At 49.5% G+C, this 27,721-nt stretch overlaps 1 protein-coding gene across 6 annotated transcripts in view; it reads right to left on the reverse strand.

Annotated features, from left to right (window-relative positions):
* The window catches only part of LOC307096988 (kalirin-like), a gene marked incomplete at its 3' end in the record, with an annotated part of 122,212 nt that overhangs the window by 33,634 nt on the left and 60,857 nt on the right, over positions 1-27,721 (reverse strand). For 2 of the 6 annotated variants that reach the window (XM_079766812.1, XM_079766810.1), the window contains exons 7-15: positions 27,570-27,639; positions 26,928-27,014; positions 26,015-26,107; positions 24,942-24,992; positions 24,026-24,103; positions 20,276-20,461; positions 19,753-19,924; positions 15,994-16,232; positions 13,117-14,185 (exon numbers count right to left, since the gene is read on the reverse strand). In XM_079766812.1, the coding sequence (XP_079622938.1) occupies positions 13,928-14,185; positions 15,994-16,232; positions 19,753-19,924; positions 20,276-20,461; positions 24,026-24,103; positions 24,942-24,992; positions 26,015-26,107; positions 26,928-27,014; positions 27,570-27,639 (1,234 nt within the window). Of the gene's footprint in view, positions 1-9,099; positions 9,160-10,237; positions 10,362-13,116; positions 14,189-15,993; positions 16,233-19,752; positions 19,925-20,275; positions 20,462-24,025; positions 24,104-24,941; positions 24,993-26,014; positions 26,108-26,927; positions 27,015-27,569; positions 27,640-27,721 lie in introns of those variants that run through there. The other 4 variants (XM_079766811.1, XM_079766809.1, XM_079766808.1 and 1 more) reach the window with 3 other exon arrangements.

Genomic DNA, 27,721 nt, shown 5'->3' on the forward strand with positions numbered 1-27,721 from the left:
AGGAAGCGCCGCACAGGGGTTATTTCCTTCCGTTTCCCGATGAGACAGGGAAGTCCATGTAAGATCCGAGAGACGGTGCGAGGACTGGCCCTGACCGCTCCTTCCGCCACAGCCTGCGGCGCAGAGGCAGGGCTTCGGGGAAAATGTTGTCAAAGCTGGTCACTGATGCCAAAGGCCTACCCGCTCACCTTTGCTCTCCAACCCAATTCTACCTCGTCCTCCTCTTTACCCTCCTCCGGCAAGGACAGGAGCCTGGGCAAACTCCATGCTAAGGATGTCGTTAACTTTGACTCTGGATTGTGTCCATAGACGATTCCTCCTCAGTTTTCCTCCTTCTGTGTGGAAGCAGATCCGAGTGGGGACCGGAGCGGGGTTGTGACCGCCTCTCACGCTGCAGTGGAACAGCCTCCGTATTGGTCTACGGCTCCCTATGGACGGACTTCAGGGCCTAGGCGGGCAGGGACCGTGTTTTGTTGAGTGTTAATGCTTCAGATCCTGGTCCATATTTGTCAAAGCAAGGGACGTTTAAAGGGGTGGGATCCTAATTTGGGGGAGGAGAGTGGAGAAAATGTCTTGCATGAACTTGGGGTTTTCCTATTCCCGTTACTCAGAATGTGACTTGCTCTGGTACTTCATCGCCGGCCCGTCTGGAGACTCAGCCAGTAGTGATCTTCCCTCCTCCACGCTCTTCCTGCGGCTCTGCCCATCTGCCCGTCTATCCTAGCATCTTCCCTGCAGTTACTGCCCCACCAGGCTGTGAGTCCTTTAAAGATGGCTACCCTTTTACATGTCTCATGTACCACCTGTTGTGCTGCTTAACACAGCCTTTTGCACACAGCAGGAGATCAAGTATTTGTTGAAGCGAATTCACGGAGGTCACACAATTAGCAGATAAGGATACTGGCCTCCTGACCACCGTGTCTAACGATCACTGCTCATGTGTGAAGGGACCTGCGGTGTCAGGCTGGGACCTGAAGGGTTTAAGCTGCCCTGTTTCTTGAAACCGAATGCTTCCCTTCCTTAGGAACAATTTGGGGGTGGGGGGCATGTAGAGTGGCAGACGGGAAAGGGGGGAGAACTGGAACCCAAGACAGATGGGGAAAGGTGACGCTCCTTGTGTGAACCGCACATGCTCTCTCTCTGGGAGACCAGCTGCGAGAGGACCGGCCTGGCACAGACCACGTGGGAAGGCTGCTGGGGACTCGGGTTTATTTGAACAGCAGCGGGCGGCAGGGGGTAGCGCGTCCTCCTGGATGGGAAAAAACCACCACATGGTGGTCCATGGCACCTTCGTTCTTCCTGCTGGAGAGAATTCCAATGTCTCCTGGATTTTCCTTCAAAATGGGAGGGCAGGGTGGTAGCAGGAGAGAGCGACAGGTAAAATCAACCAGCACCGAGCAGCAAGCTGAGCTCTGAAGACCTCTTGAGTCTATTTTTCTTGCCAGTCGATGCCCATGATTCTGACTCGATGTCCTGACAGTGAGGTTGAAATCTGTCTAGAAGAGCAGATAACCACCGACTCCAGAAAAATCACCCCACCCCGCTTTTTCTAAACCCCTCAGCACCAGCCACAAAACACAGTTCAAAGCTACATAGCGAGAACGCTAAAGGAATAAAAATGGTCAAAAGAAACTCAAAATAAATGCCCTAAACTGAACTCAGCTGCCTCGAATGAACCAACGTTTCTATTCTCTGCCTCTTCCTTCTGTGCCCTTTGTGCTGGTTCATGGGAATCTGTGCTCAGAGGAGGAGGGAAAGGGGTTTTAGATGATTTTAGGTAACGTGAGTTGGAGATTCAATGAACAGATCTAAGAAAAACAATTTCTAAAAATGTAGGTATGATTTCTGGTTTGGAGGTTTAACCCTTGATGTTTTTAAAACTGGCCAGGCCAGACATGATTTTCTGAATTTTTAGAAAACAGTTTTCTAAATGTTTAGAAAATCTCCCTACCTCTGCTCATTCCTAAATGGACGCAAGCTGCAATTGAACATATGCAAATGCAACTCAATCCCAAACGGCACTAGAACCGTCTCTGAACTGGTTTCTTACTTCCCAACTGTTTTCATTATCTTTTAGTTCTAAGTATTTCTTCTTCAACTTTGATTTAGCTCTTTGACCTAATTGTAATAGAAATATCTTATAATCTCCAAATGTATGAGATCTTTAAAATTATCATTTTGTTACTGATTTCTCACTTAATTGCATTGTGGTTGGAGTAGTTGGCCTATATGATACTGTTTCCTTGATTTTTTTTAAAATGAGACTTGCTTTATGAGTCAACTTATGTAAAAAGTTCCATGGCTTCTTAAGAAGAATGTATATGTATTAATTGCTGGGTATAGGTCTCTATGGATGGCCACGGGTCACGCACATTGTTTTATGGAGATTGCTATTCCAAATCCCTCTCCCAGCCCTCCTTGGTATTTTGGTTGGAGAACATCGAGTGTGCCCTCAAAAATTAAAAGGATGAAAATATGGCTTTTAACAGAATAATGAAAAAAATCTATCACCCGTCCCACAAAACAGTTGAGGGGAAAGGAATGCAAGAAGGAGGCGTGCTGGGTGTCTGCGTTGCTCTCGGGGTGCTCTCAGCAGCCTGGGTGCCTGTCGGGAAGGGGCTGGGTCGGGTGGGGCTGAGGACAGTCCCTGGCGGTGGTAAAACTTCCTTTTCATAAATCACATTGACAGCGAGAAGGCCAAGATCTTGACTTTGGATACAGTCTTTATGGGCGAATGTTTTGAGTTCTCATTCCAATCCCCCCAACTTTTTTTTTTACTGAGTGAAACAACCTCCCAGAGTCTAAGGACCCACAACAGGTTAAACCTGGCTCTGAGGACAAGGGGGAGTGCAAGGTTGACTTGGGGACTCAGCCGCCAGACAGGATGCCCACGCCTGATGCCTCCTCCCTGGGTCTCCACAGTACTCACTGCAGTCCTGCAATGCTCTGTGTTATTAAATTCTGATGCAGTGGATCGCCCAGGACAGTGGTCGGCAAACTGCGGCTCGCGAGCCACATGCGGCTCTTTGGCCCCTTGAGTGTGGCTCTTCCACAAAATACCACGTGCGGGTGTGCACGTACAGTGCAATTGAAACTTCGTGGCCCATGCGCAGAAGTTCGGCTCTCAAAAGAAATTTCAATCGTTGTACTGTTGATATTTGGCTCTGTTGACTAATGAGTTTGCTGACCACGGGCCTAGGACATCTCATCAGTGAGCCTGCAGGTGAGCCTTCACAGCACGGGGTGGGCGGGGCTGTGGGAGGAAGAGTGTGGCCTTTGCTCCTCTAACAGCTGGTCCTGAGAGCAACGTCTCCCGGCTCAATGGCACTTCATAATCCCATTAGTATGCACCATAAATGACATGGGCTGGGCCTCCATGGACACGCATGACTGAGGGTGTACGTTACGATGACTGCGTTGGCCTGAGAAACCAATGGAACGTCCTTTGCTGGCCTCTATGAATGGACTCCTGAGTCATTGGGAATGGGTGGGGTGAAGACAAATAATTACCCCAATTGTCAAGAGATTTAAAAAGTTGTTGAGGAAGAAATTCTCCTCCAACCAGCAGATGTGCAACAAGGGAGGGCCTGGCCCTGACCCTCCTAAGAAAGTACCTGAGCCTCAGTGACAGGCTTCCTCTGTATCCCGCGCCAAGTCTGGCCCCTCAAAGCACCACCATCAAACCTGCTCTTTTCATTGGTTGAATAAGCATGACCTCTCTGGAGGGTAAGAGCACCCCACCTTCACTGGACGGTTGGAAGGAACAGAAGGCATGACAGACGTGAGTGCACCTCTGGGAGAGACGCTGGCTCTGCCAGCTAAATGCCTGAGTGGCAGAATGTAACTCCGTCTGCACGCAGGGCTGGAACAGAGCTAGGCAAGAAGAGCGAGTCTCCAGGCCAAAGCCATCGGATGTATTACAAAGAAAATATTTTGTAAAAACAAAATGAGAGGAATGTGATGCTTCACTTTCTTTTCTCCAAAGAGCTCTTTTCACACACAAAAAAATCTTTTTATAAAATGCAGAAACAGGCGCGGGTGGAAACTCACTGGCGGTGCCAGGAGGTCAGTCACTGGACAAGGGGGCAAGTGTGTCCTTCCAGCGGGCTGGCCAGGAAGCTGAATCTGGGACAGAGAAGCCGCTGAGGTGGGAGCGACAGGCCAGCTCTTTGAAGACTGGAAGGTGGAGCTGGGGAAAGCGGGGTCGGGGAGGGAAGAAGGGTCCTCTCCAGTGACTGCCGTTCTCCCCCAGGGCAGGGAGCGGACAGTCCAGCCAGGTCTCAGGAGGCCATTCCTGCCATGGCCCCTGCAAAGCAAGTTTCTGGAGCAAGGCTTCTTCTGCTTCTTCTTCTTTTGGGGTCTCCTCGGTTTCAGAATCTGAAGCTCAGGAGGGTGAAGGGTCTCTGAGTCCTGACAGCTCACTTTAGGTCTGCAGGGCGCTCAAGGTTCCCCATCACTTACAGCAGCCCCTGTGCCCGAGAACCATGCCGCCGCCTACAGAGAACCCCGGGCCCAGAAAGGCCAGCGGCCTGAGTCCGCACAGCGGCCAGTGCCCGGGCTGGAGTCCCTTCTTCCATGTGGGGCTGCCTTTGTGTGATTGTTATTTAACTCGTCCTTCAACTTTGGAAAGCTGGGATGGGCGGAAATGATACTCTTCTTTGTTGAGTTGGAACACTGAATAACAAATTTATACCGAAAACTGGCAGGTCTCGTCACCTGGCAGGATTCGTGTTTTAGGTTAAAACCACCTGGAGATGGGGCGCTGCAGAAGAGCAGGGTGGCGAGGGTGGGGAACACCAGGGACAGCCGGGTACTGCCTTCAGGGCACCTTCTCATTTTCCAGCAGAAAGTGACCACGCCCTCTGCCTCAGTTTCCTCTCTACAGGAAGCCTCCATCTTCCCAGGGGCCGGAGGGAGGAGGGACTTGGGGAGTTATGGTTTAGTGGGTACAGTTTCAGTTTGGGATGATGCAAAGTCTGGAGATGAATAGAGTGACGGCTGCACGACTTGTGAAGGTGTTGAATGCCGCTTAAAAATGGTGAAGATGGTCAATTTTATGTCAAGTATGTTTTACTGCAATTTAAACAATACATGAAGGGGACGGGGCTAACCAGTTGCCCAAGTTTTTGTCGACTCTGAAAGTCGATGATTCTTACCCTAATTAGAAATGTTCTCCCCAATTAGCTTCACCTTTCTAAGTGTCTTCTCTCCCTCCTCTGTCAGAACCTCTCCCACAAGATCCCAACCCCGTTCTTCCTGCAGATAATGCCCCCGAGATAATGCCCCGGGCTGGCGCTATGCCCACGGGTAAGGTAGCACCAAATGCGAGGTACAGTCTTTCTGGAATCCTGACCCCTTCTTCCTCTGATGGCCTGACCTTCTCTGCTCGAAGTGGTATTGGGCATTAAAAAAATTAAGATGCATATAATTAATTGCGCTTGACCTAAAGGCTGGGCGAGGAATCCTCATCCCTGAGGACAAAGGCTGGGAGAGGCTGGGTCAGGCCTCCCCATTTGAGCTCATGATGTGGCCAAGCAGCAGTGCCAGACGGGAGGGCAGGTGCAGGAACCCAGCCTCCACACAGTCTTGGCAGTTCCTCGAGTGGCATGGGTGTGGGAATCTGCCTCACTACGGTCCTAAGAGAATCCAGTAACGCTCAGACTTCTCAGAGATGGGTGTTGGCTGGAGGGCCGGGCTGAGCCCCAAGCCCTGAGCCGGCTCTGGCCTGGGTACCGGGCAGACACTGGGGGCGAGGCAGGATGGAGAAGCTGCCAAGTGGGCACCATCACATCTACCCTCCTTTTCAATGAAAGGCAGTCTGTGCTTTATGCTGTACTGGAAAGTGGAATGAATGTTGACTTGTTCCCAGGAGAGCCGAGTGTTTGTGTTTCGCCCGATTGGACTCTTCCTCCACGTAGAAACCTTCATCTCAGCTCTCACAGCCCCTCCTCTCCTGTTCCCAAAGTTGGCCAGTCCAAGGCCAGGAAGGTAAGGAAGGAAGCCGACCCAGGGACAGCTCCCAGGCACTTTTGGAGCCGTTCTCCCTGAGGTGTGGTCAGGGGCCAGCAGGCGAAGAAGGGGTGCTGGGCCACGAGGGACCACGCAGACCTGGAGGCAGCCTTGTGGCAGCGAGCGGCACGGCTGGCGGTGCTGGGAGTGGGTTGTACCTGAGAACATGCACAAGTCCCTGCAGGGGGAGGGATGGAAGCACCGGAGCAGAATCGCCTCCTTTAGATACCGGGGTGTCCTCAGAAAGCTTTAAGTCAGATTCCTAGGGTCCAAGGTGATTTATTGTCCTCTTAGCTGTGAAGGATGTGCCTATATCTCCCTAAAATAGTGCGGTGGGACATATGCCAGCTTTGAGGGTAGCAAGCAGCTTGTTTAAGCAAGGACCCTGGGAAACAGCTCCTTATAGGAACCCTTCAATCCACCAAATGAGAAGAAAAGGATGCTTGGGTAGTGACATGCTGTGGAGGCCGGGTAAGAGCCTATACACGGCTAGGAGTGGCATCGACGTGCTGGCACAGGTCAAGGGTAGGCAGCCAGCAGGGCAGGATGCAGCAGCAACCTAGCATGGCATGCACACAGGGCCAGGGGGTCAGCCAGGGCTCTGGACACAGGCTCCAGGCCACGGGAGCCAAGTAAAGCTCAGGAGAGCACAGGGACACATTCCCAAGGAGACAACACCCATGACAATAATCAGGTTCAGAAGATAGGAGTGAGGCTGGGGACCAGGCGGGCCCGGTAATGCTGCCCAAAGCTCTCACTTTAGCAGCGAGTGGCCTTCTGGAGGCGGGCCTCCCACCTGTTGCTCAAGCCAGGTCCTTCAAGCACAGCTCTCTCCCAGTGCACCTGTGGCCAGTCTCGTCTGCAATGGACAGTGCACCAAGGTTCTACTTACCTCCCCCTTGAGGACACTCTCAGCACACACGGAACAGCGTGACTTCCTGTATCTTACTTGTTATTTGTGTCTGAAAATCCTAAGCTAGCCGTGGTGCCGCTTTCCCTCAGCCCCTGCTCCTGTCTGTGCTCAGGGTTAGCTTCACGGCGGCAGCACAGTGCACAGGAGCTCGCTGATGTGTACAAGGAGCATATGGGACACGTAAGGGCCGCACGCGCACCAACCACAAGAAATGCTGGGTTCACCCGAATATCTGCAGCTTCCAGCCACGCACCCCTTGAGAGTTCCAGGGCGTTGAAATGTGAAAACCTTCTGGACACGCATCAAGACCGTGTTTGGCTTTCCCCGGTTCGGCATCGACAGCCTCATGCCTTTGCTTATGTGCCTCCAGCACCTCTGGGGACCCGCCTCATTCAGCCGTGCAAAGGCTGCGAGCGCTGGAGGCACAGGAACCTCAGAAATGCGTGCAGCTCACAAAGCGGGGCTGAGGTGGGTGCGCGCACATGCACACGCTTAACTAAACACAGAATGGCCCTTGGTGTGTGCTCCTCTCCTGGCCCGCATTCCCGCGCCCACTTCTTCCTCTAAAGGGCAGAGTAGCAAAGCCACTCTTCTCCCCCAGGGCCCCCGAGCTGAGAGAGGTCCCAGATTGCCTTCTGGAGCACAGATATCTGGCTTTCCCCTCCCTCTGCTTACAGATGGCATCTCCAATACATGCGAGCAACACTTAGGCTGGCGATACAGGGCCACCAGGCATCTAAAGTCGACTGGTGTGGGCCCCACGGGAGCTGGGGCCTATCCCACGGAACGCAGGGAAAGCAGAGCCAGACCCCCCACCCCCCAGCTTCCTAATGCTCACTTCCTCCCAGTGCAGAGCAGTGCACAGACCCACACCTGCCAGATGTAGCTCTGCGGCAGCAGCCACATCCACAGGGGACTGTTTTGTCCTGGCGAGACTCCCACTTTCAACCGCTTGTCTCTGGCCGATTCAACTCCATCGGCATCTCCCACAGCTGAGTGCCACATCTCGGGCAGCGTGGTCGTGCTTGGGTTTTGTGGTGGTTGTCATAATATGGTGGTGGATGTCTTTGGGATTAGGTCAAATTAGAATTTAAAAAATCCATCTCGTTAAGTGAAAAGCTTAGGGCTATAAAAAGAACAAGTTTTTTTTTTTTTTTTTTTAAATTCTCTACTTTGTCCTTAGAGGAAATTTCTAAACTTTTATCCATCATCGGAGATGGAGGCACCGATTTGGAGAAAAGCATTTCAGTGAATTCTGAAAAAGGTAGGGAACGCCAACTCCCCGTTTGCTCGAATTCTCTAGGGTTTGCACATTCACAACGGTTTGGTTCATTGGGAGGCCAGGTGAGCGTCCCGTTCCTATAACCCCCGATCGTTTCCAGCCGAGAAGGAGCTGGAAGGTGATTCGAAGCTCTTGTGGGTGGAGGTGGTGGTTCCATCCCACATCCCTGTCACCCCGGGGTTTGAAGGCCCCAGGGCAGCGTTTCAGTCTCCCTGTCTCTAGAGAGGGGGCCTTCTCGGGGCTCTTATCCTTTGGGGTGGGCACAGCCACTGCCCGGGAGCTGTGGGCGCCGGGCAGAGGCAGGCGCTGGCGTTGCTGCAGTCGCTCATTTGCTGTCAGCCAGCTGTGCACAGGGACTGGGTGCCAGGTCTCCGCAAAACCATGGTTAGAACATGATTTTGCTGGAGTCTTGAGGGAGGAATAGGTCCCGTTGGAAGAGCCAGATAAAGAGAACAACGGGGAGAGAAAAAGAGGAAAGAGGGAGGAGGGAGAAACAGAAGTGGGGAAAACTAAAACGGATGGGTTCTCAGCTCTCAGCTGCAAACCAACCACTGTTTATAAAGCCATTTTCCATGAACAAAAAGTTGTGTTCTAAGTTTCCAATAATGAAGCTGGGTGTTTTCTACACAAAGCCAAACCCGCCAAAGAAGAAAACAACAAGCAAGCATTTAAGGGAAACGGAAGCATGTGTTCTTAAAAAGACATCTAGGTAGAATTTTCTATCAAAATCCAGCTGCATTACGTTTGTTTGCTTAAGTTGGGATGGAACACCCTGAGAAGCCCTGACATAACAATTTTCCCTTGCCTGACGGGTCACTTCAGCAAGGCCACGGTCACAGAGCACAGTAAAAGAGACAAGCATCGTAGGAAATAGGACAACAATAGCTGCTTCTACCTCCATGCTAGTATTAGGGTCAAGATCGTCACACTCTGACTCCTCGGAGCTGTTCGTCTCCTTGGTGGGCAGCATGAGGAAGGGGGAGAAAGAGAACACAGTTAGAACACAGGCAGCTTTTGCTAGAGAGCGAGGAGAACGTCAGAGAAGCACGGGCAACGGGCAACCGGGCAGAGGAGAACCCAGGCGGGGTGTGGTCGCCAAGGCGGCAGCATGCTCTTGTCGGGAGCGGAGGCTGGGAGCGTGTGCAGCCGCTCGGCCCACGGGAATAGCAATGGAAGCCACTGCATGAAGCATGAGAGCTGTCGGGCTGAGACTGTGGTCTTCGGTGAGGCTGGCCTTCCCAGATGAGGGTGAAGGAGGGAACACAATTTCTTTTCCCCAAGAAGGACGTTGGCATGGGTTTTGGGCGTTCTTATTTTGCTCAGGAAGGGGGGGAGGAAAGTGCCAGGTAGATAATCACACATGATAGCACAATTAAACGTCAGCAGTCTAAGCCGTTTTGCAGGGGCAAAGTGTAAAGAAAAGAGATCACACTGTTTCGAGACAGGAGGCAACCAGGGTCTGCCGAGGCCTAGACTCGGTGAGAGTAACAGGTGGATTAGAACAGAGCAGACTTGGGCGTCTCCAATGTGCTACCCTTCCCTGCCGGGCACAGGCTGCAAAGTGATGTCTGAATTCTGGGGAAAAGAAATGAAACTTGGCCAAGGACACAGTGGCCCTTAAATTCCAAACCTCAGACTTCACAGGGTTGAGGGTTTGGAGAGCACCCCTAGTCTCTTCACCCCACATGTATGGTCTAACCTACGATGCCAAATGGGCAACTTTGAGAACTTTGTTATGAACCAAGCATCTTGCGTTTCTAAGAGAATAATGCTGCAGATAATTTTGCTATAAAACATCTGCACAGGATAAAGTTGTGAAAGAAAAAAAAAAAAGAATACTTACTTATTTGAATCGAAGTTGCCAGGAGAAATAAAAAATAAAAAATAAATTGATCTTGCATGCAAAAACCTGTTAATCTACCTCCCCTCTGGTTCCCGCGCTGGGAAGAAAGATCCCCGTCCCCCCATTGCCTCGTGAGGATGCTGCGGGGGGAGTGGATGGGGAGGGATGCAGCTCCGGGATCCTTACTCACTTTAACAGAGACTTTGTGGCCCAGAATATCCTTGGGTTTACGAGGCCCTGTGGCTTCATTTTTACCCGAGTTCTCCACTTCCGCCCGCTTTCTCATGCGTAGAGTATGCCATGAACATGACTTCCTGTTGTACCAAAAAATGCACCAATCAAAATGGCAGGTCAGGGCAGAGAGAGGCAGCAGGCGGGCTGGCCACCTGTGGGTGCGTCGGTAGGTGAGTTGCTCCAGTCATGCCCCAGCGTCAGAGGCCCCAAACCTGCACGCCAGCTCTGTGATGGGCAGCTGACCTCACCTCCAACGGGAAGCGAGCGAGGATGAACTGACCCGCCTGAGATGTGCAAGGTGGACCGCAGCATTTGAGAAAAACATGAGCCCTGGGTTAGTAAACGCTACCAGGGGCGATTTTTATAAAATACTGATGAGGTCTTATGGGACTAAGGCAGTCCTTTCCTGAGGGGTTTGGTGGATAAGGGAAGAACAGGTGGTGGAGGTAGGGGAGGGGGGAGGAAAGATAACAGGAGTTTATTCTCTAGTGTTTAAGCTACTGGCACTTCCCCAGGACCAGATATAGAGACCCAAAAGGATGATTTTGAGGTTTCCGTCTCATTATTTGTGTTTGGACTGTGGCCACTTCTAGACACTGTGGCGCAGATAGGATCTTCGGGGGCATTGGACTCATTTATCGGGGTATCTTAGGATAAAGGGTTTTTGGCCTATGTTCTCCACATCACTGGGTGTTTGTACATGTGGGGCTTGGTCAACCACTAAGTGGTTCTAGGGTTTTCCTGTTGGGAGAAGAACCACCATGTGCTCTCCGGGAGGCGAGGGTGGCCATGCCCTTTCCCACTGTCCTAACTTCTTTTTTCCCATGAGCGGGGTGAGCGCTACATCTTCACAGACCTGCCAAGAGAAGCTCAGAGCAGAGCTCTTGGTATGTTAGGACTCAAAGACAAAGACACCAAAAGCCATGTCCCACACGGCACGAATGACCTTGGTCGGCCATAATAATTCCAGGTGTGGCCGCAGAGTCTGGATGAAGCTCTAATAGTGTCTGAAATAAGTGAGGTAAGTGAGGTTGGCTTCCCTTCAGTGTCTCCTTGTCCAGCGTATGCCTATGCAGACCAGAGCTCAGTGAAAAGAGCCTTCATTAAGGGAGAGAGAAGAGAGAGAGGCATATGAAGTTTAGGAGGATACTCCCAAAGGTATAACATCCCCTCCACAAATTCCACATATGTTAAGGGATTTTAGGAAGTTCTGAGAAATGTGTCCCCAAAATATTTATCACTAACACACATGGTCAAAAATCCAACTTTCTGAGTAGGCAAGAGCAATCATAGTCACATTCTAGAATCTTTTGGGAAAGTGGGCTCCTTTAAAAGGCAAGTCTCTTGGCCAGACCTTCTCTTGTAGCTCCTAAAGAGGCAGGCTGCGAGGGACCCCTGCATGCCAGCTCCTCGCCCCACCTGCTGTACCTGAGTGAGACCCAGTCACGGAAGCTAATCTTAGGTGATAGCACTCTGTTAACTGTAGAGTTTCATCTCGTATCTTTGCTCCAAATCCATGTTTCTAGCCCTCTCTGAGAATACGAGTCAGGCAGGAACTTGCTGAAGACTCCTAGCAGATAGCACAGTGTGTGTGTGTGTGTGTGTGTGTGTGTGTGTGTGTGTGTGTGAGAGAGACAGAGAGAGAGAGAGAGACCCTCTGGGTCATTCGGCATGCTCGGTGAGACACTAGAAATGTTACAAATAGTGCTCAGAAGGGGGACTCAGAGCAATACAAGTGGTGGTGGGACAGGCTCAGTTTCATGTTCTTCTTCCCAGGAGAATGCATCCTCATGGTCTGGGGAGCTCCCATCTCTTGGCCACAAGCCCAGGGACTGATGTGGAAACAGGGTTTTGGTGACACTGACCCGTAGGCATCACATGAACTCTGACCTCTGTGGTCACAGCAGGCCCCGGGGAGGGTACGGTGAGTGTCCTTCACTGATAAGTGACACCCACTCTCAGTCAGCTGCTCGGCTCCACCCCCACCACCCCTTGTGTAAGAGCAGCTGACAAGGAACCAAAGTGACCGATTTGTATCGATTCTGTTCTCTCTCACCCAGCCTGACCCCTCCTACCTTCCCTCCCACAGAAGATGTGAAAAAGTGACCAACAGACTGGAAGGCGAGGAGGAAGACCTGCTCAGAGCCCGGATGATTAGATCACAAGTCATTACGTGTCCGTTCTGTTAAGGCCACTGATTCATAACAACGTCAGTGCTTTGAAGGCCTTTGTTCCCAAGGCTCCTTAAAGGGTACCAGAGCCAAGTGACTTTAGGATAAAATGCATTGGGCCTCTTTGTGCCTTAGGGGCCACTACTGATTCCCAGGTGGGCCTGTGGTTGCCTAGAAGGGCCAGGGCCAATTCAGCAGCCTCTACCCTGGAGCTGCAGAAAGGGCCAAAGACGCAGAGTTCCATCGGTGACCCTGCTCAGACATCTCACAGGAGCTCCTTCCATCCCCGACAGCCGTGACCACACAGCATGGAAAGCAGCGGGGATGCAAGCCAAACACTACCTTCCACTCTAGTCATTAATTTACATCAGCACCTCGAGGTCGCCCAGTTGGACAGTATCCAATCTGCCTTCTTCCTCCTCTCAGAGGTTAGAGAAAACCAACAGGGGCTATTTAGAAGGGAAGACTGGGTGGGGTTGGAGCCTTCGCAACTGATTGTGTGGAAAAAGACGGTCAGTGCATTCAACCAACTTCGAAAGTGTAGAAAAGAAAGGAAAAGGGGTGGGGTGGGGAGAAGAAGAAGAAGAAGAATCATTTGTCCCAGAATAGTGAAATGGGGAAAAAGGGTCAACTAGTCTTGAACCTCATTAAAACATGCTCATGGTGAAAATTTATTTTACATATTTAAAATAGTACATTTAAAATTATTAGTTACATTACAGGTACAATGATGAACATTGTGACTCTCCATTATATTGCACAGCCTGACTTCATCCATATGGGTTTCTTTAAATAGTGCAAAATACTTTATACAGGAATGTGTTCGGAAGGGTCTTTGCAACCAAAATAAGGAAAAGAAATATCTTACAAATGACCATGAACATATATTCAACGAACAGGGGAGGGGAAATAAAAAAAAAAAAGTACAATCTGTACAGAGGAATTGCCATAGACAACCAAAAAGTTCCCTCTCTCCTGGGAGAAGCAGCGGGCCTCTGACCTGCACAGGTCTGGCATTTGTGCTAAGGTAATTTTTTGGTGTCAATCAAAAAAAAAATATATATATATATATCAGCAACTTAATCCAATATAAATAGAAGTCCAGTCCAGTGAATCCTGCGGTGAGCCACGTGGAGCCACGGAAGGCATGCTCTGTCACCTAGGGTCTCAGTAGGGCTCTTTTCTTAGCGAGAGGGAGAAAGAGAGGGGGAAAAAATGAACAAAAATTATAAACAAAATGGAAAGGAAAACCACCGCCACTACCATCCATCCACAAAAACAAAAGACTCAGGACCATCCGGCCTGGATGCCGGGCTGCGGCGGCTCCGAGCCCTCAAGCATCGCTTCTGTTGGTGGCGCTGTCGCGCACAAGCAGCAGTAATTCCCTACCGTGTGTTTGCATTTTTGTGTTCTTGGTTTTTTTTTGGAATGTTTTATATCCACATACTCCTCTCCCGGGGAAGCCACCGAGGCACTTACTTGATGCTCCCGTCACTATTTTCTGCCGCCGCCGTGGCTTTGGTGAGGGGCGCCAGGATGCTGCCCGGGACCCAGCCCTCGGCCGCGGGCGAGTGGTCGCTGGCAGGCTGGTACACCAGGCACATGTTCTGCTGGTTGACCGCGAGGACCTGGACCACCTCACCTTGGCTCACACAGATTTCATTCTCCTTCAGTGCATAGTAATCTTTGATCACGGCCATGGACGAGGTCCCATTGCAGCCTCCCAGGTCGCTCTGCTGCGAGACAGGGCGAGAGGGACCCAGATACAAGAAGGCTGGGGCGCACACGGCCTGCTCTGCATCCCGTGTGGGTAAAAGCCCAACCTCCCACTAGCAGGGGAAGATGATCTTGAGTAATGACATGATATTCAAAAACATACTCTTGTTTCATACAACATATAGGGTGTCCCCCAAAAAATGTATACATACACTTTGACTAATGACAAAGGCAGTGTTTATTAAAATACACTTCATTTTCAAAGTTGAGCTATCAGGTGTTCAAGTGTGTATATATTTTTGGGGGGCACCCTGTATAATCAAGGGTAAATAGGTAGAGATACTGCTGGCCTAGGTAAAGATGTAAACACACCTTCCACCTGGAAGCCCCTCCCTAGCATGCAACCTTCCTGACTATGTCCTCTGATTAATGGAAGGAAAAGCATGGTACTGGCACAGAGGCACATGAGCACCTGGGCAAAGTGAGGTCAGGGCAAAGGTCAAGCTAGAGGTCATAACCCCCAGTGGAAAGAACACAGACCCTTTGATACACTTTTTTTCTTCCTTTTGAAAAAACATTGGTCTTACTCTGTTGCTACATTCTGACCCTCCTTGAGACAGGATTAACAATGAGCCATTTGCCCAATTCAAAGGCAAGGTCATGACCTATCCTGACCCAACTCCTGTGGGGACAGAACTCCTCCAGTTTCCCCTCTTCTCATTGACACAGAGGCCCTGCCTCTGTGGTCTTTTCACATGGCTCTGCACCAGGGAAGCTGCTTCTAGACAGACCCGTTCAGCCCCAGGGAGGCCTGGCTGCCTCACAGAGCATGGTGAGAGCAGGAAATGCTTCAAAAAAGCTTGACAGAATGCCAATGTGACTCCAACTTATGCACAAGAGCAGGGGGTTTTAGGGTGGAACATCATTTCCAGGTGATGTGATACAATAGATTGGTACAGTTACTCTAATACAGAATTGAAGTCAGACACTGTTAATTAAAAAAAAATCAGTATCATCTAATAATTTGGGTAAAAAGTATAAAATCAGAACATGTACACCAAAATGTTCCTATTCACAGACCCACTGAGTTCTAGAGGAAACTGAGGCCTAATCGGATTCACTAACTCGCTGAGGTTCTAGAGCAAGTGAGCTGCAGAATTTGGATTGGAAACCAGATTCCCTAATTCCTCCTCTTTCCTATATGTTCTCTTGCTCCTACTAGCTGGCAAGATGAAAGCAACTGTGTGCACTGGGTCTACACTCACGTCTGTGGCTCTCCTCATGGTGATGTCTGCATGATGGATTATCAATGATCAGCGTTTAATCCAAGACCGGCTTCCCCATTCACACACACACACACACACACACACACACAGACACACACACACACGCGCGCGCGCGCGTGACTTCTTGCCACATTAACTGGTGGGTGGTGAAGAACTGTGAGTTGCTTCGGCAGCTTATCATTAGAAAAGGCAATGTCTTTAAAATGTCAAACACCAGAGTGGTGAATTTTAGATGATCTACACCACAACTCTCTATTTGGTGTAAACCGCCTGTTTTCATAATTGCTACTACAATAACACCTTACACTTTTATGGAGTTTCTGCCGACGACCATAGGTCCTGAACACAGTTTCCGAGCTGGAGGGAACTGGTCTAACACACTCAACTTGCAGGAAGAAAGGGGAATAATTGAGACTAGTCCGTATCCAATGGGCTGTTCCTGCTCAACTGATCAGCACAAAAAGATGCTACTTCCTACAGTGAGTCCCGAGGCCATGCCCTCAGGATGGCAAGGGTGGGAACAATGAGCTGTCACTTACCTTGCTGGCCTCAAACTTGTCTCCAGGCTGGTGGTAGTCAAACCCTGGACTGCCATTGGAGGTAGATATCTTCAGGGGTGGCAGAGAGGGGTTATAGCTGGAGCCCTTCGGGGGCTTCTCAGAGCCCACGGGGATGGAGGAGTAGGGCCGGGGGCTGGCCTGGGGAGTCCTGGCAGGTGGGGCCCTCATCACAGCTGAGCTCCTCTCCTTCCGCTGGTACTCAATGGGCGACTGCAGTGCTGCAGAGAAGAGCGACGGTTACTCTGAGCTCTGGGGATCCCGCAAGGGTTTGGGGGCTTCTTAGGTACGGGCTCCATGCCAGGCACAATGGGGATACAAGAGGAAGACACTACCCTTGTTGTTAAGGAACTTACCTACTGTGAGAACTAAGAAACCTACCTGTATAATGAAAATACAAAGCCCAATAGTTGCCATAGGTGAGGTGCAAAGTGTTGTGCGAAAGGAGGGAGTGTGTGGTGTGGGTGCCTGTGTACAGGTGGGGGCGATAAAGAACGTCAGAGGAGGGCCTGTGCCATGCAGGCTCTGCAGGAAGGAAGCAAAAGTGGCGTGTGCCTGGGATGGAGTCATTCCGTGGAGCACCGGGCCCTGGGTCTCCGTGGAAGAGGAGGTGAGGCAGGTGGGGGAGGCGGAGGTGCCATGTACCAACGACCTAGAAAGCCAAGGCTCACGAGTCTGGATTTGATTCTGAAGATCATGAAAAGTGACTGGATTCATGAACGTGAACGTTTTACATTCAGACTCTCTCACCAGAGCCAGGCTTGGAGGACATTAACCTTGAAGCAGTTGGGAGGAGAGACTGGAGAGGCTGAGACAGAAACAAGTGAGAGGCCCGACTCAAGCAGCAGCAGTGGGCATGGGGAAGGGATCTGTGTGGCAAGTGTTCCGGAGGCAGACTAGACTCCGACCCGGCCTAGGTGGCAAGGAAGGCAAGAATCGAGGGTCACACTGGTTTGGAGACTGGGAGAATGGTTGTCAAGGAGACAGAGGAAAAGCTGAATTGAAAGGAAAGACATGGGCTTTGTTTCAGTGAGTTTAAGATAACAAAGTTCCAAGGTCTGAGTCCTAAAGAGGTACAGCCAGGCAAAGGCCACCCAGGTCAAATTCTGCAATGACGACAACAAGGACTGGCCCGATAATGCTGGTTTTATCAGTCTTTGCTGTAACAAATACTTCCGTGGGTTTACCAGCTGGGCCCGGAGAACTTTCCATTGTAAGACTATTTCTATAGTGATCGGTATGAACTTCAACAGCACCCAACATCGGCCACGCTGCCTTCCTATTTGAGGTCTCAGGAGGGAAAGATGGGCACTGAGATGCCCGCACAGGTCTCTGTAAGCAAGCCTGGCCCTGAGCCATCGTCACGTCCTTGTCTCCCGAGTGTGTCCAAGTACAGAGCAGGCTCTGCCGGAGCCCGGCCTGTCTCCCTGGAGAGAGCTCCGTGGGCTTAGATACCGAGGTGTCTATAATCTTGCTCAGCAATAGTTCCATAATTCACTAACACTAGGAGAAAGGTCTCTTGGAACCAGGGCAAAGTCTGAATCACTGCTCAGAGGAATGCAGTTCTGTGCTTTCAGTAGGAGACTTAAGTCGAATTGTAAAGCAGGCCTTGTTAGACTGACCTCCCGAAGCAATACCTGCTACGTGGAGGTGGGGTGCTCAAATGTTTGCATCGAGTCTGTATTCTTAAATAAGCCACCTCCAGAGCCCGTGTTCTGCCACCAGACTCAATGTGCATAATGTAGGCCTTCGGAATGGGTTAAACTGTGCATCTGCTGATAGGGTTTGTTTCCGGCTGGTAGGTACAGTGCTTAGACCCGTTCCTGTTTCTTGCTTTGCTTTGTTGGCTAGGGAGTCACATATGTGTGTTCTACACTAGCAACTCCACTGCAGTTTTGTGGTTAAGAACCTAATTTTAGGTTATACAGGTCTGGGTTCAAGTCCTTGTCTTTGTGACTTTGGACAAGTTTCTTAACCTTTCTGAGCCTCTTTTCCTCACCTCAAAAATATATGACGACAGTACTTACCTTTCCATGTTGATGTGAAGATTAAATGTGATAATACATGTGAAATGCTTAGCATGGTGCCTGGCACAGAGAAAGGATGGCAGCCGCTATTTCAATTATTTCCGGTTTCAATCTTATTCTCCTCCCTTATTTTTCTTTTGTCCTGAATTAATGCACTTAGAAACCTCATTCCAGCTTAGAGTCTATCAGAAATTCCTGATAGAGTGAAATTTAATAAATGTATTTTATATGTGCACATATTTTTGTATAAAATTATTTTATCAGCATAAGTGTTAATTCACAGTTGTATATTCAGACACTGTAAATTATATACAACTTTCATTACTATTCCTCAGGGCTAGGCTGGTGTTTAATTTTAGACTTTTTAGAATGAAAATAAACCTTAGAGATCACTTAATTTTTTTCTCAAAGTAGTCTATAGTTGGGGGTCCAGAGGGCATGACCCAGAAAGACTTTCTGTAAGTGTGAAACTGCTTCAAAGTCTCATGCTCTATCTTAAGAAGTCATGGCATCCTTCGATATGATTTCTTTGTTTTAAAATAAACACAGTGCGTTAAACCTCTTATCAGGGAGTAAAACTGATACTGCTAGTGCCATGTTTTCCTATTTCCAGGGCGGCTGGCACGCCATGACACATGCCAGTGTGGGCGAAGCACTGTTTCTCCTTTTCACAAAATGAGCTAACTGAGGTCCAAGGAAAGGTCCTCAATTAGTATGTGACCTTTAACCTTTCCCCACAGCACTCAGGCCCATGCTAGACATCGACAAATGATCCATTTGCATCATTTGACAGGTTCCAGATTGTAGTGCTGGCAAGGAGGTGACACCGTGGAGGGAGGGGTGTGTGTGTGTGTGTGTGTGTATACGCGCATACAGGCCTATGTGCTTGCTGAGTCTCCAGACTTGCTTTGTTACTGGTTATATTTTGCCTTCATCTTCAAGCTCCATTTCTGCTCAGAGAAACACCTGAGCTCATAACTACACAGATTACCACTACTTTAACCCTGTACAAGTCCTTTCCCACACCAAGCTCAACGTGAAGAAGATCCCCGCAGGGAAAACAAATAAAATGATGTAAATAAGATAGCAGCTCCCCTTCATTCCAGACCACACAGCCCATTAGGGGGACTCCTGCAAGGTCCACAGAGAGCTACATTCTCTGCGTCATCAACCTGTTCTAGGAAGTTGAAGGTATTACTGAAATTTGAGTGTGATCACCTCTTATTGGAAGAGAGGACTTGGCCAGGCTCTCACACTGTTGGGAGCAGAAGGGTCGTTTGAACTGATCTGCCAAATTCCCAGTCTCTAGATAACACTGGAGAACCTGTGAGAGTACCAGCCATCGGCCACCAAAGGGGAAGGCACATATCACTGATGTCGGCCCCTAAAGGAAAGAGGGGGTGCCCGTCTCCGACTTTTACCCCAATTATGACCAGCCGGTGATGGTGGCCACGAGGCACATGCCCTATGTATTGGCTATAAGGGAGTATCCCTGCCCTTGGAGAGATGGGGCTTCTTTATAATGCTCCATCTGTTTCACTTGCGCATTCAGGTTCAGAAAAATTCTAAACGAAGTGTTTCTGAAAACGATGAAGTTGGACTACATATAAAGTGTGATCTGGGCTCAGAACTCACCATAAACCCAGACCCAAGGAAGCTCAGGGGTGTGGGGTGCCATGAAATTGCCCTGCTAGGAGCCAGGCCCAGGACCCACCATTTAAGAAGTCTCGCTGTGTTTCTAAGACTTGGCTGATGTCCTGCACCCAGGCCTGCTGGATGTCAGCGTTGGCGGCTTGCAGAATGACCCTCTCTGAAGTCTCCCTGTTCATGAGCGCAAACTTGCAGGGGTCATGGTCCACGTCCTCCTCCAGAACCAAGTGATTCATCTGGAAGACACCAAGGTGATCTGTTCATATGTAAGCGGTTTAATAAAAATCAACAATGTATCACAGTTCCGTGAAGTTTTTATTTCAGGAGGTGTTTCCAAAATTTTGCCCTGGATCCAACAGCTAAGTACTTTGGTTTCCGTCTTGGAGACCTGCAGGATCCTGCTACAGACGGGCACTCCCCTGTCACTTTTTCCCACAGGTGCTCAACCTTCAGGCCCGAAAGGTTAGGAGGCTGAAAGTTCTTCATTGTTCAGGATCCTGACTCATTCCATGCCTCTGTCTTACGGAAGCAGCTCCCCCCCTAATTTGGCTCTTCCTTGTCCCTTCTCAACCCCACGGGATCCTCACCTTGATGCTCCTTTTGAACATGTAGCCCGGGGTGACAGAGCCCTTCCTGAGCAGTTCGCTGAAGATGACAATTTGCTCAAAGAGGAACACACGCCTCTCCTTGGTCCGGGACTGCATGCCTGCATCCAGCTCAATCACGTAGAACGTGTCCTGCTGCAGCAGCTTCCCCTGAGCGGTCAGTGTGCCCTGATGGAGAGAAGGGCTGGGGTGAAGCCGATGAAAACCGGGGAGACCACCACAGCCCTCGGGGTCCACAGATTCTCCCCTCTATGGACATGGACAGCAGACGTGATACCCAAACCCTCTGGGCTTAGTAAGAGACTGAATTAGGACCCACCCATTCATCTGGGGCAGCCACAAGGGCCGTGAAGGGAAAGGGAAAGGGAAAGGAGGCTACGGAACTACTAAGAAGCAGCCTGAGGGTAATGCCAGAAGGAAGGTAAGATTATTAACTAAAGAGATGTTCTGAAATGATACTGGCCCTTCTTATGTTTTATTAGAAGGAAAACAGAAAGGAAGTGGCACTTAGAGCTCAAAGTGACCTTTCTGTGCCTGAAGCTCTGAGAAGTGTGTGCCTGCCCGGCTCCCTTGCAGCATGGGCCAAGGACACGGAGTCCTCTAGTGGCCATAAGCTTAGAGCCAACTGTGGCCAGGCACAAACACACCTAATCTGATGCATTGGGCCCCTCTTTTCTTTTTTTATTTCAAAATGGAGGAAATTCTGAAGCCTTAGTCTCCTACAGGCTAACAGGTAAAGTTTGGGTCCCATAGATTTATGCCCAAATTTTATAAGCTGATAAGTATTTTTTTTTGGGTCCATAATCATTTTTTAAAAATTGATTTTGAGAGAGAGGAAGGGAGAGGGATAGAGAGAAACACCATTGTGAGAGCAAGATATCGACTGGCTGCCTCCTGCATGCCCTCCACCGCGGATTGAACCTGCAACCTGTACATGTGCCCTGACTGGGAATCGAACTGGCAACCTTTCAGTGCACAGGACAATGTCCAACCAACTGAACCACACAGGCCAGGGCCTGTGATCCTTCTTTTTTTGTTGTTGTTAATCCTTACCCGAGGATATTTTTTCCATTGATTTTTTTGAGAGAGTGGAAGGAGGGAGGAAGAAAGAAAGGGAGAAAGGTAGAGAGGGAAATAGAAAGGGAGAGAAACATCAATGTGTTGTTCCATTTGTTGGTCTCTGAAGAGATCACTGACAAGAGGATCAGCATCTGATTTGCTGCCTGATTCAGGTCAGACTTCACAGGAACTGTGCCTAGAGCCAACCAACATTAATTGGTTGATTCTTGTATGTGCCCTGACTGAGATTGAACCTGCAACCTTGGTGTATCAGGACGATTCTCTAATCAACTGAGCTACACGGCCAGGGCTTTTAATTTTCCTTTCATGTTCCTGAGAAACACATTCCCTCTGCTTGGATCATGGCTCCTCATTGTCAAGGTCAGCAGCCAAACAGGCTTATCTCTACCCTGGTCCAAAGTTAATATTAAGCTGGTGACTAGCAAGCTAGGAAAGCTCTAAAAGCTTTATTAATATTACATAAAGCCTGACCCATAAGTTATAGCCCTGCCGATGCTCAAGGGAAAGCTAGAGGATTTAAAAGGGAGGGAATCTAAATGAAGGGGCTACCTCCTCCCTGGTTCAAAGCCATGGACTTCAGAAGGAATGGAAATATGTTCATGATCCTTTCCAATTAACTGAAGGAATGCGATGCAGATTCTCTGGGGCTTGAGGAAAAAAGCAGATAGTGGTACTTGATTTAAAAGAGAAAATAATTGCCCTAGCCAGTGTGGCTCAGTTGGTTGAGCATCAACCTGTGTACCAAAAGGTGGCCAGTTCAATTCCCGGTCAGGGCACAGCTCCTGTGAAGTGTGATGTGAATCAGGCAGCAAATCAGATGCTGATCCTCTTGTCAGTGGCCTCTTCAGAGACCAAGAGAAAGTCAAGTCAGACTCTTGCTCAGAAAACATGGGGCCATCAAGGTTTAAGAGCAAAAGGAGTTATTTGCCTTGTTCAGAATAGCCTCAGCCCTGGCATAACTCCAAGGAAAAAGGTATAAAACTTCATCTAGGATGACTAAAGAAGCACTGTGTAAGAAGTCAGGTATGCTGCTGCTGTGTAATCCTGCTTACTCTCCTCCTAGGTCTACCGGGGAGAACTGGGAATCTATCAAAAAGAACAGCAAAGAAGACCCTCCACATACTTCCTGGACACAACAAAGCAATGGAGATCAGACAGGGACACCAGGATGGGCTGGAAGGGCAAGGAGGACACAAGAATTTGTCTCAAGAACACCATGGATCCAACTCAAGAACCCAAAGCTGAATATAGCATTCCGAAATTTACTTATGGGCCAGTCTGCCTTATATCTAGTCTAGTCTACCTCTTTTAATTTAGCCAGAAGAAAAAAGGTTATTTCTTTCTTAATTATGTCAACTTTCAGAAATCTTCCCTTTTCTCCAAAAAAGGAATAATGAAATCTTGAGATTGCAGGATTACCGGGATACAGGACTGAAAGATTCACCTCTTTTTCTACAGGGCTCAACAACTACGTACCAGTCAATAACTGTGTCTGTTTCAATGTTACCATATTGATACTCAACAGATTATGTCTAGTCAATATATGACATTTGGATATAAGCTAACAACAGCCACTTATTAAGTTAAATTAGAAAAATCGATTTGCTCTTTAAAGGTTCACTGTTATGGTTGAACTGTATCCCCCACAATTCACATGTTGAAGCCGTAACCCCCAGACTTCAGAATGGGACCCTATTGGGTGGTAGGGTCCTTAAAAAGTTAATGTGAGGCCATTATGGTGATTCCTATTCGAGGATGATGGGTGCCCTTATAAAAAGAGGAAATTAGGACACAGAGCGCAGACGATGTGAAGATACAGGGAGAATGCCATGTGGGCATGAAGGCAGCCGTCTACAAGCCAAGGAGAGAGGCCTGGACAGACCTCTTTCTCACAGTCCTCAGAAGGAACCACCTTCCTTGACCTTGAGTTCGGACTTCTAGCTTCTAGAAATGAGTTGATAGAAATGAGTTGAACAGGATTCTCGAGTTCTAGAAAAACACTCCATGTGTTAATTAATACTCGCCACTCCTCATCCTGCTCAACGGCTGTTCGCAAGGATAGTCTGTTGTGGAAGCCACCAGGCTGTGGTACTTTGTCATGGCAGTCCGCTTAGGCTAGTCCATTGGCTGTAACCAAAATCCTAGCTGTCTGTCCTAAAATTTGATTCTCCTCTTTAAAGAACGGAAGTGTGCACTCTGATGTTTTAGAGCTTTGAATGTTTGTTTAACCGAGCCACTAGGTAGACCTGTCAATTAGAACCACTCTCTCAAAAAAGTGCTCCACTTTCCCCTGGTTCTAGTTCCATCACAGAGGCCTGCTCCCCTCACACAGCTCGCATGCCTCAAGCAGGAGAGGAGGGAAGAGACCAGTGCCAGGTCCACAGTGATCAACAATATGGGGTCTTTCCAACCCTCTTGGAATTCTGACTCCAGCTTGGGTGACTGCTCTGTGACTTTCTATGACTGTGCTGTCACTGGGTGTCCTATACAGATGAGGTATCGAGGCCTGTGCACCAGAGAGGCCAGACGGGCCTAAAAGAGTAGATGGGGCGAAGGAGGCAAGGAGTCGGGCACAGGACTTCAAAGGAAGCCTCCTCCACCGGGGCTCCTGAGGCCCAGTGAGAGAGCTTAGGTGCATTCTTGGGGGCTTACCTCAAAGCCCTGCAGGCGTCCCAGATTCATCATGTCATTGCAGCGTTTTGGAACAAGGCACATTAACTCCACTGCTTTCTGTCAGGAAGAATAACAGCAGCTCAGGAGGGGGAACGGGAAGCTCAGGGCAATTTCATGCTGGAAGGCAGGGACCTCCTGGCAGTTCCTTGATTCTAGGAAATGACACTGGTCCCAGAGGACTGCGAGATTGTCTGTTCTTGGGGGTGAGGGGTGGGAGGGGGAAGTTGCTGGTCACCAGTGCAGGGGCAACACGTGAACCAGTGACCACATGTGGGGAGAATGCTGCCCAGCCCATCCTTTTCCTACCTTCCCACTTTTGGTCATCAATTCCCTCTCCTTCTTATATGTTCGTTCTTCTCTCTGTTGTTTTCTAGCTGCCCAAGCAACAGCTTAGCCTGGCTTGTGAAACACTGGAGGTTTTAACCTAAAATAACCTTCCAGAATGGTCTGGCTTAAAACAATCCCCATGGTGACACTGTCTCAAAGAACTTCGCTTAAGGAGTAATCTTTGGGGGCGGGGAGGGAGTGAAAATGAAATGCTTTGTATGTTAGACTCAAATAGTACCGGGGCTCATGGATAAAACTGCACACCGAAACACCCAGTCTCTGAAGGATGTCAGAGGGCCCACATACCATCCCTTCCCACCACGTGTCCCTGGGCCACAGCAGAACACCAGTGGGGCTAAGCTCTGACCTGGCCCAGGACAGGATTAACTCTGCGTGCTAATTAATACTCGCTGCTCCTCATCCTGCTCAACAGCTGTTTGCAAGGGGCTCTTACTGTCTTAGAGGAGCCAGCCTGGACTCTCGGTCTCCAGAGCCAATCTTCCCCCTTTAGAGACAGACACCCAACAGTCGTCCCTACAACAGTCAGCATCACAAGCAGGAAACTCACCTCGATCTCTGAACACTCCAAACCCGCCTTCTCGCTGTATCTCAGGAAGTCCTAGTCGGTCGGGGAGGCGGGAAAGGGTATGGGAGGGTGAAATCATTTAGGAAAATAGTCAGAGCTATAAAAACCCAGCATCGCAGACACTGTGGCAACACCCAGAGACATTCCTTCCCCTAGAGATGGTGATGCTGTGTAGTAGCTGGAAATGGGGCTATGAGTCATACTGTACATATATCACAGAGAAGCCCCAGTATACGCAAAGATTCAACATTCTGAGAAAAGGGAGGGAGGAAGGGAAGTTAAGTCTCTCCACCATATACCCCCTTCTCTGTAAGACGAATTAAATTAAACCATTACAGAAAGTAAAACATGATCAAATTTAGGTATTACTACTCATCTAAGGTTTCTAGAGCCTTTCCTTTCCTTTCCCCTGTACAGTAGGTCCTCGGGTTACGTCGGAGATCCATTCCTACGGCGCCACGTAATGCGATTTTCGCCGTAAGTCAGAACCCACCTACATAAGCACCTACGCCACTCACATGGAGCACATACACAGCAGTAACGAAGTGAAACAGTAAAAACATTTTAAAAGAAAGGTAACAATTCCTGACCTTTACTTGTGGTAAATAAATAATAAAAAACATAAAGCACATATGTACATACGTCGAAATGACGGAACTTTTTTTTTTTTATAAATAAATGGGAGATGGTGACGTAACCACGAAAACGACGTACGTTGAGTGTGACGTAACCCGAGGACTGCCTGTATTCCACTTTGATTTTATGCTCTTGTTATTTTTTTAATTTCTTGAAGGTACCAAGTCAGTGATGGTGACAAAAATAAGACATTGAAAAAAAAAATGAATTAACCAACCTTAAAGGTAGGAACAACAGGCATACAATCTATTTGAGGGTAAAGCGGACACAAGCAACCGCCAGCCAAGATAGAAGCCCACACGTGCCCCCATGAGTCCACGGAATAGCGTGGTGGAGACAGAACCGCAGCTAACCTGTTTGCTAGCTCAGAGCCATGAAGACCCTTCCCTGGCCCTGACCCAGGCTCCCGGCCCTCTCACCTTGAGAAGCAGCTGATATTTTGTTATTCTCTGAATGGGCTTGATAAGGAAGTCGCTAAGCGTCAGCCTTTGATTTATCTCCTGTTTCACCTCCTAGAACACAAGGGAAGTGGTATTAGAAAAAAAAGGAACCGAAGACTTGGGGTATTTTAGGTCAGGGTTCAAGGCCAGGAAGACAGGCGGTCATGCTTGCCACTAAAGTTTTAGAATCTTCAAACGACGCAAGAGGCAGAACTGCCTACACTACTGCTAATTTGTTATTAATAACAGAACACACATCATTACCCTCTGCCCGTCAATCACTGTCATAGCCCGTGTCCTGGCCCGGGTCCCGGGGACGAGCAGGAATGGTATTCTGTTCTCCCTACTGCTCCAGGGCCCAGGGGAACCAAGGGCTTCTCCTAGGACACAAGCCTGGGGCCCTCAACTCAGATCTGCAAATGCTCTTTCCAAGTGATGGCTGCCTCTCCGCCAGCAGAACACACACGTCCAGGCTGGGGCAGAGCAAACATTTTCGGGTGCTTGACAGAAACTCTGGGGATGGAAGCAGAGACTACGAGGTGACTGCGAGCACCTCAGCAAGGTGGAGGGCCCTCAGCAGGCAGCCTCCAGGCTGGTGCAGAGGAGTGTGGGCACAGTCTGCCCTGGGGTCCGGGAGGAGGCCCGAGCTTCGGAAGCAGCCTCGGCACCGCGATCACTCTGAGCACGGAGGCCTCTGAAAGCAGTCCGCACGCTCACCCCTCCGCTCCTCCCAGGCAAAGGGGCTCCTGGGAGTCGAGCTAAGAAGCTCACGGCTGTGTCGAGACAGCTGTCCCTGTCTTGGATGATGGCTGCTGTTTCTGAATGTGCTGTCTCGGCCTGAATCCCCCCCACACCTCCACCCCCTCCCACCAGCAAAGCCGGCGCAGCTTACTTCGAAGTAGGCGTCGTACTCGGCCACGATGTACTCGGAGCGCGGCTTGTTCTGGCAGTACCACACGTAGATGTGCAGCTTCCGCTCCTGCAAGGGCAGAGGGCAGGCGCTCAGACACCTCCCGCCTCACGCGGAACCTGAGTCTAAGAGCGCTGTGCTGGGCTACACGCCGGCGGACAAACACACGGCCCACACTCTGGGGATGCACCAAGGCAATGACACATCGAGGGCAGAGGAGGGAACGGAATGGCAAGAGTCCATCGTCCAAACTGCCGAGACAGTTAAACAACAACTCAGAGAAAGGTGAGAAGGCATAGCAGCGGAGAGAGGAATTTAAAAATGCATGGAAGTTGCCTAGCCAGTGTGGCTCAGTGGTTGAGCATCGACCCATGAATCAGGAGGTCATGGTTTGATTTCTAGTCAGGGCACATGCCTGGGTTGCGGGCTTGATCCCCAGTGGGAGGGTGTGCAGGAGGCAGCCGATCAATGACTCTCTTTCATCACTGATGTTTCTATCTCTCTCTCCCTCTCCCTTCCTCTCTCTGAAATAAATAAAAACATATTTAAAATATTAAAAAAATTAAAATGCATAGAAGTGAGGCTGGTGTAAGGGGAGGGGAAGAAGGGGCAGGAAACACTCACGTGTTTAATGAAGAGCTGGGCCAATCTGTCTTGCTCCTGGATACATTTTTCTAGTTCGGCCAGGAAAAAACTGAAAGGAGGGAGGGGATAAAAGAAGGAAGCCACAAATATAAAGAACATTATAAACTGTTGAACAAAAATAGATACAGAGG

The sequence above is a fragment of the Cnephaeus nilssonii genome (assembly GCF_951640355.1).
Source record: "Cnephaeus nilssonii genome assembly, chromosome: 3".
Classification (NCBI taxonomy): Eukaryota; Metazoa; Chordata; class Mammalia; order Chiroptera; family Vespertilionidae; genus Cnephaeus; species Cnephaeus nilssonii.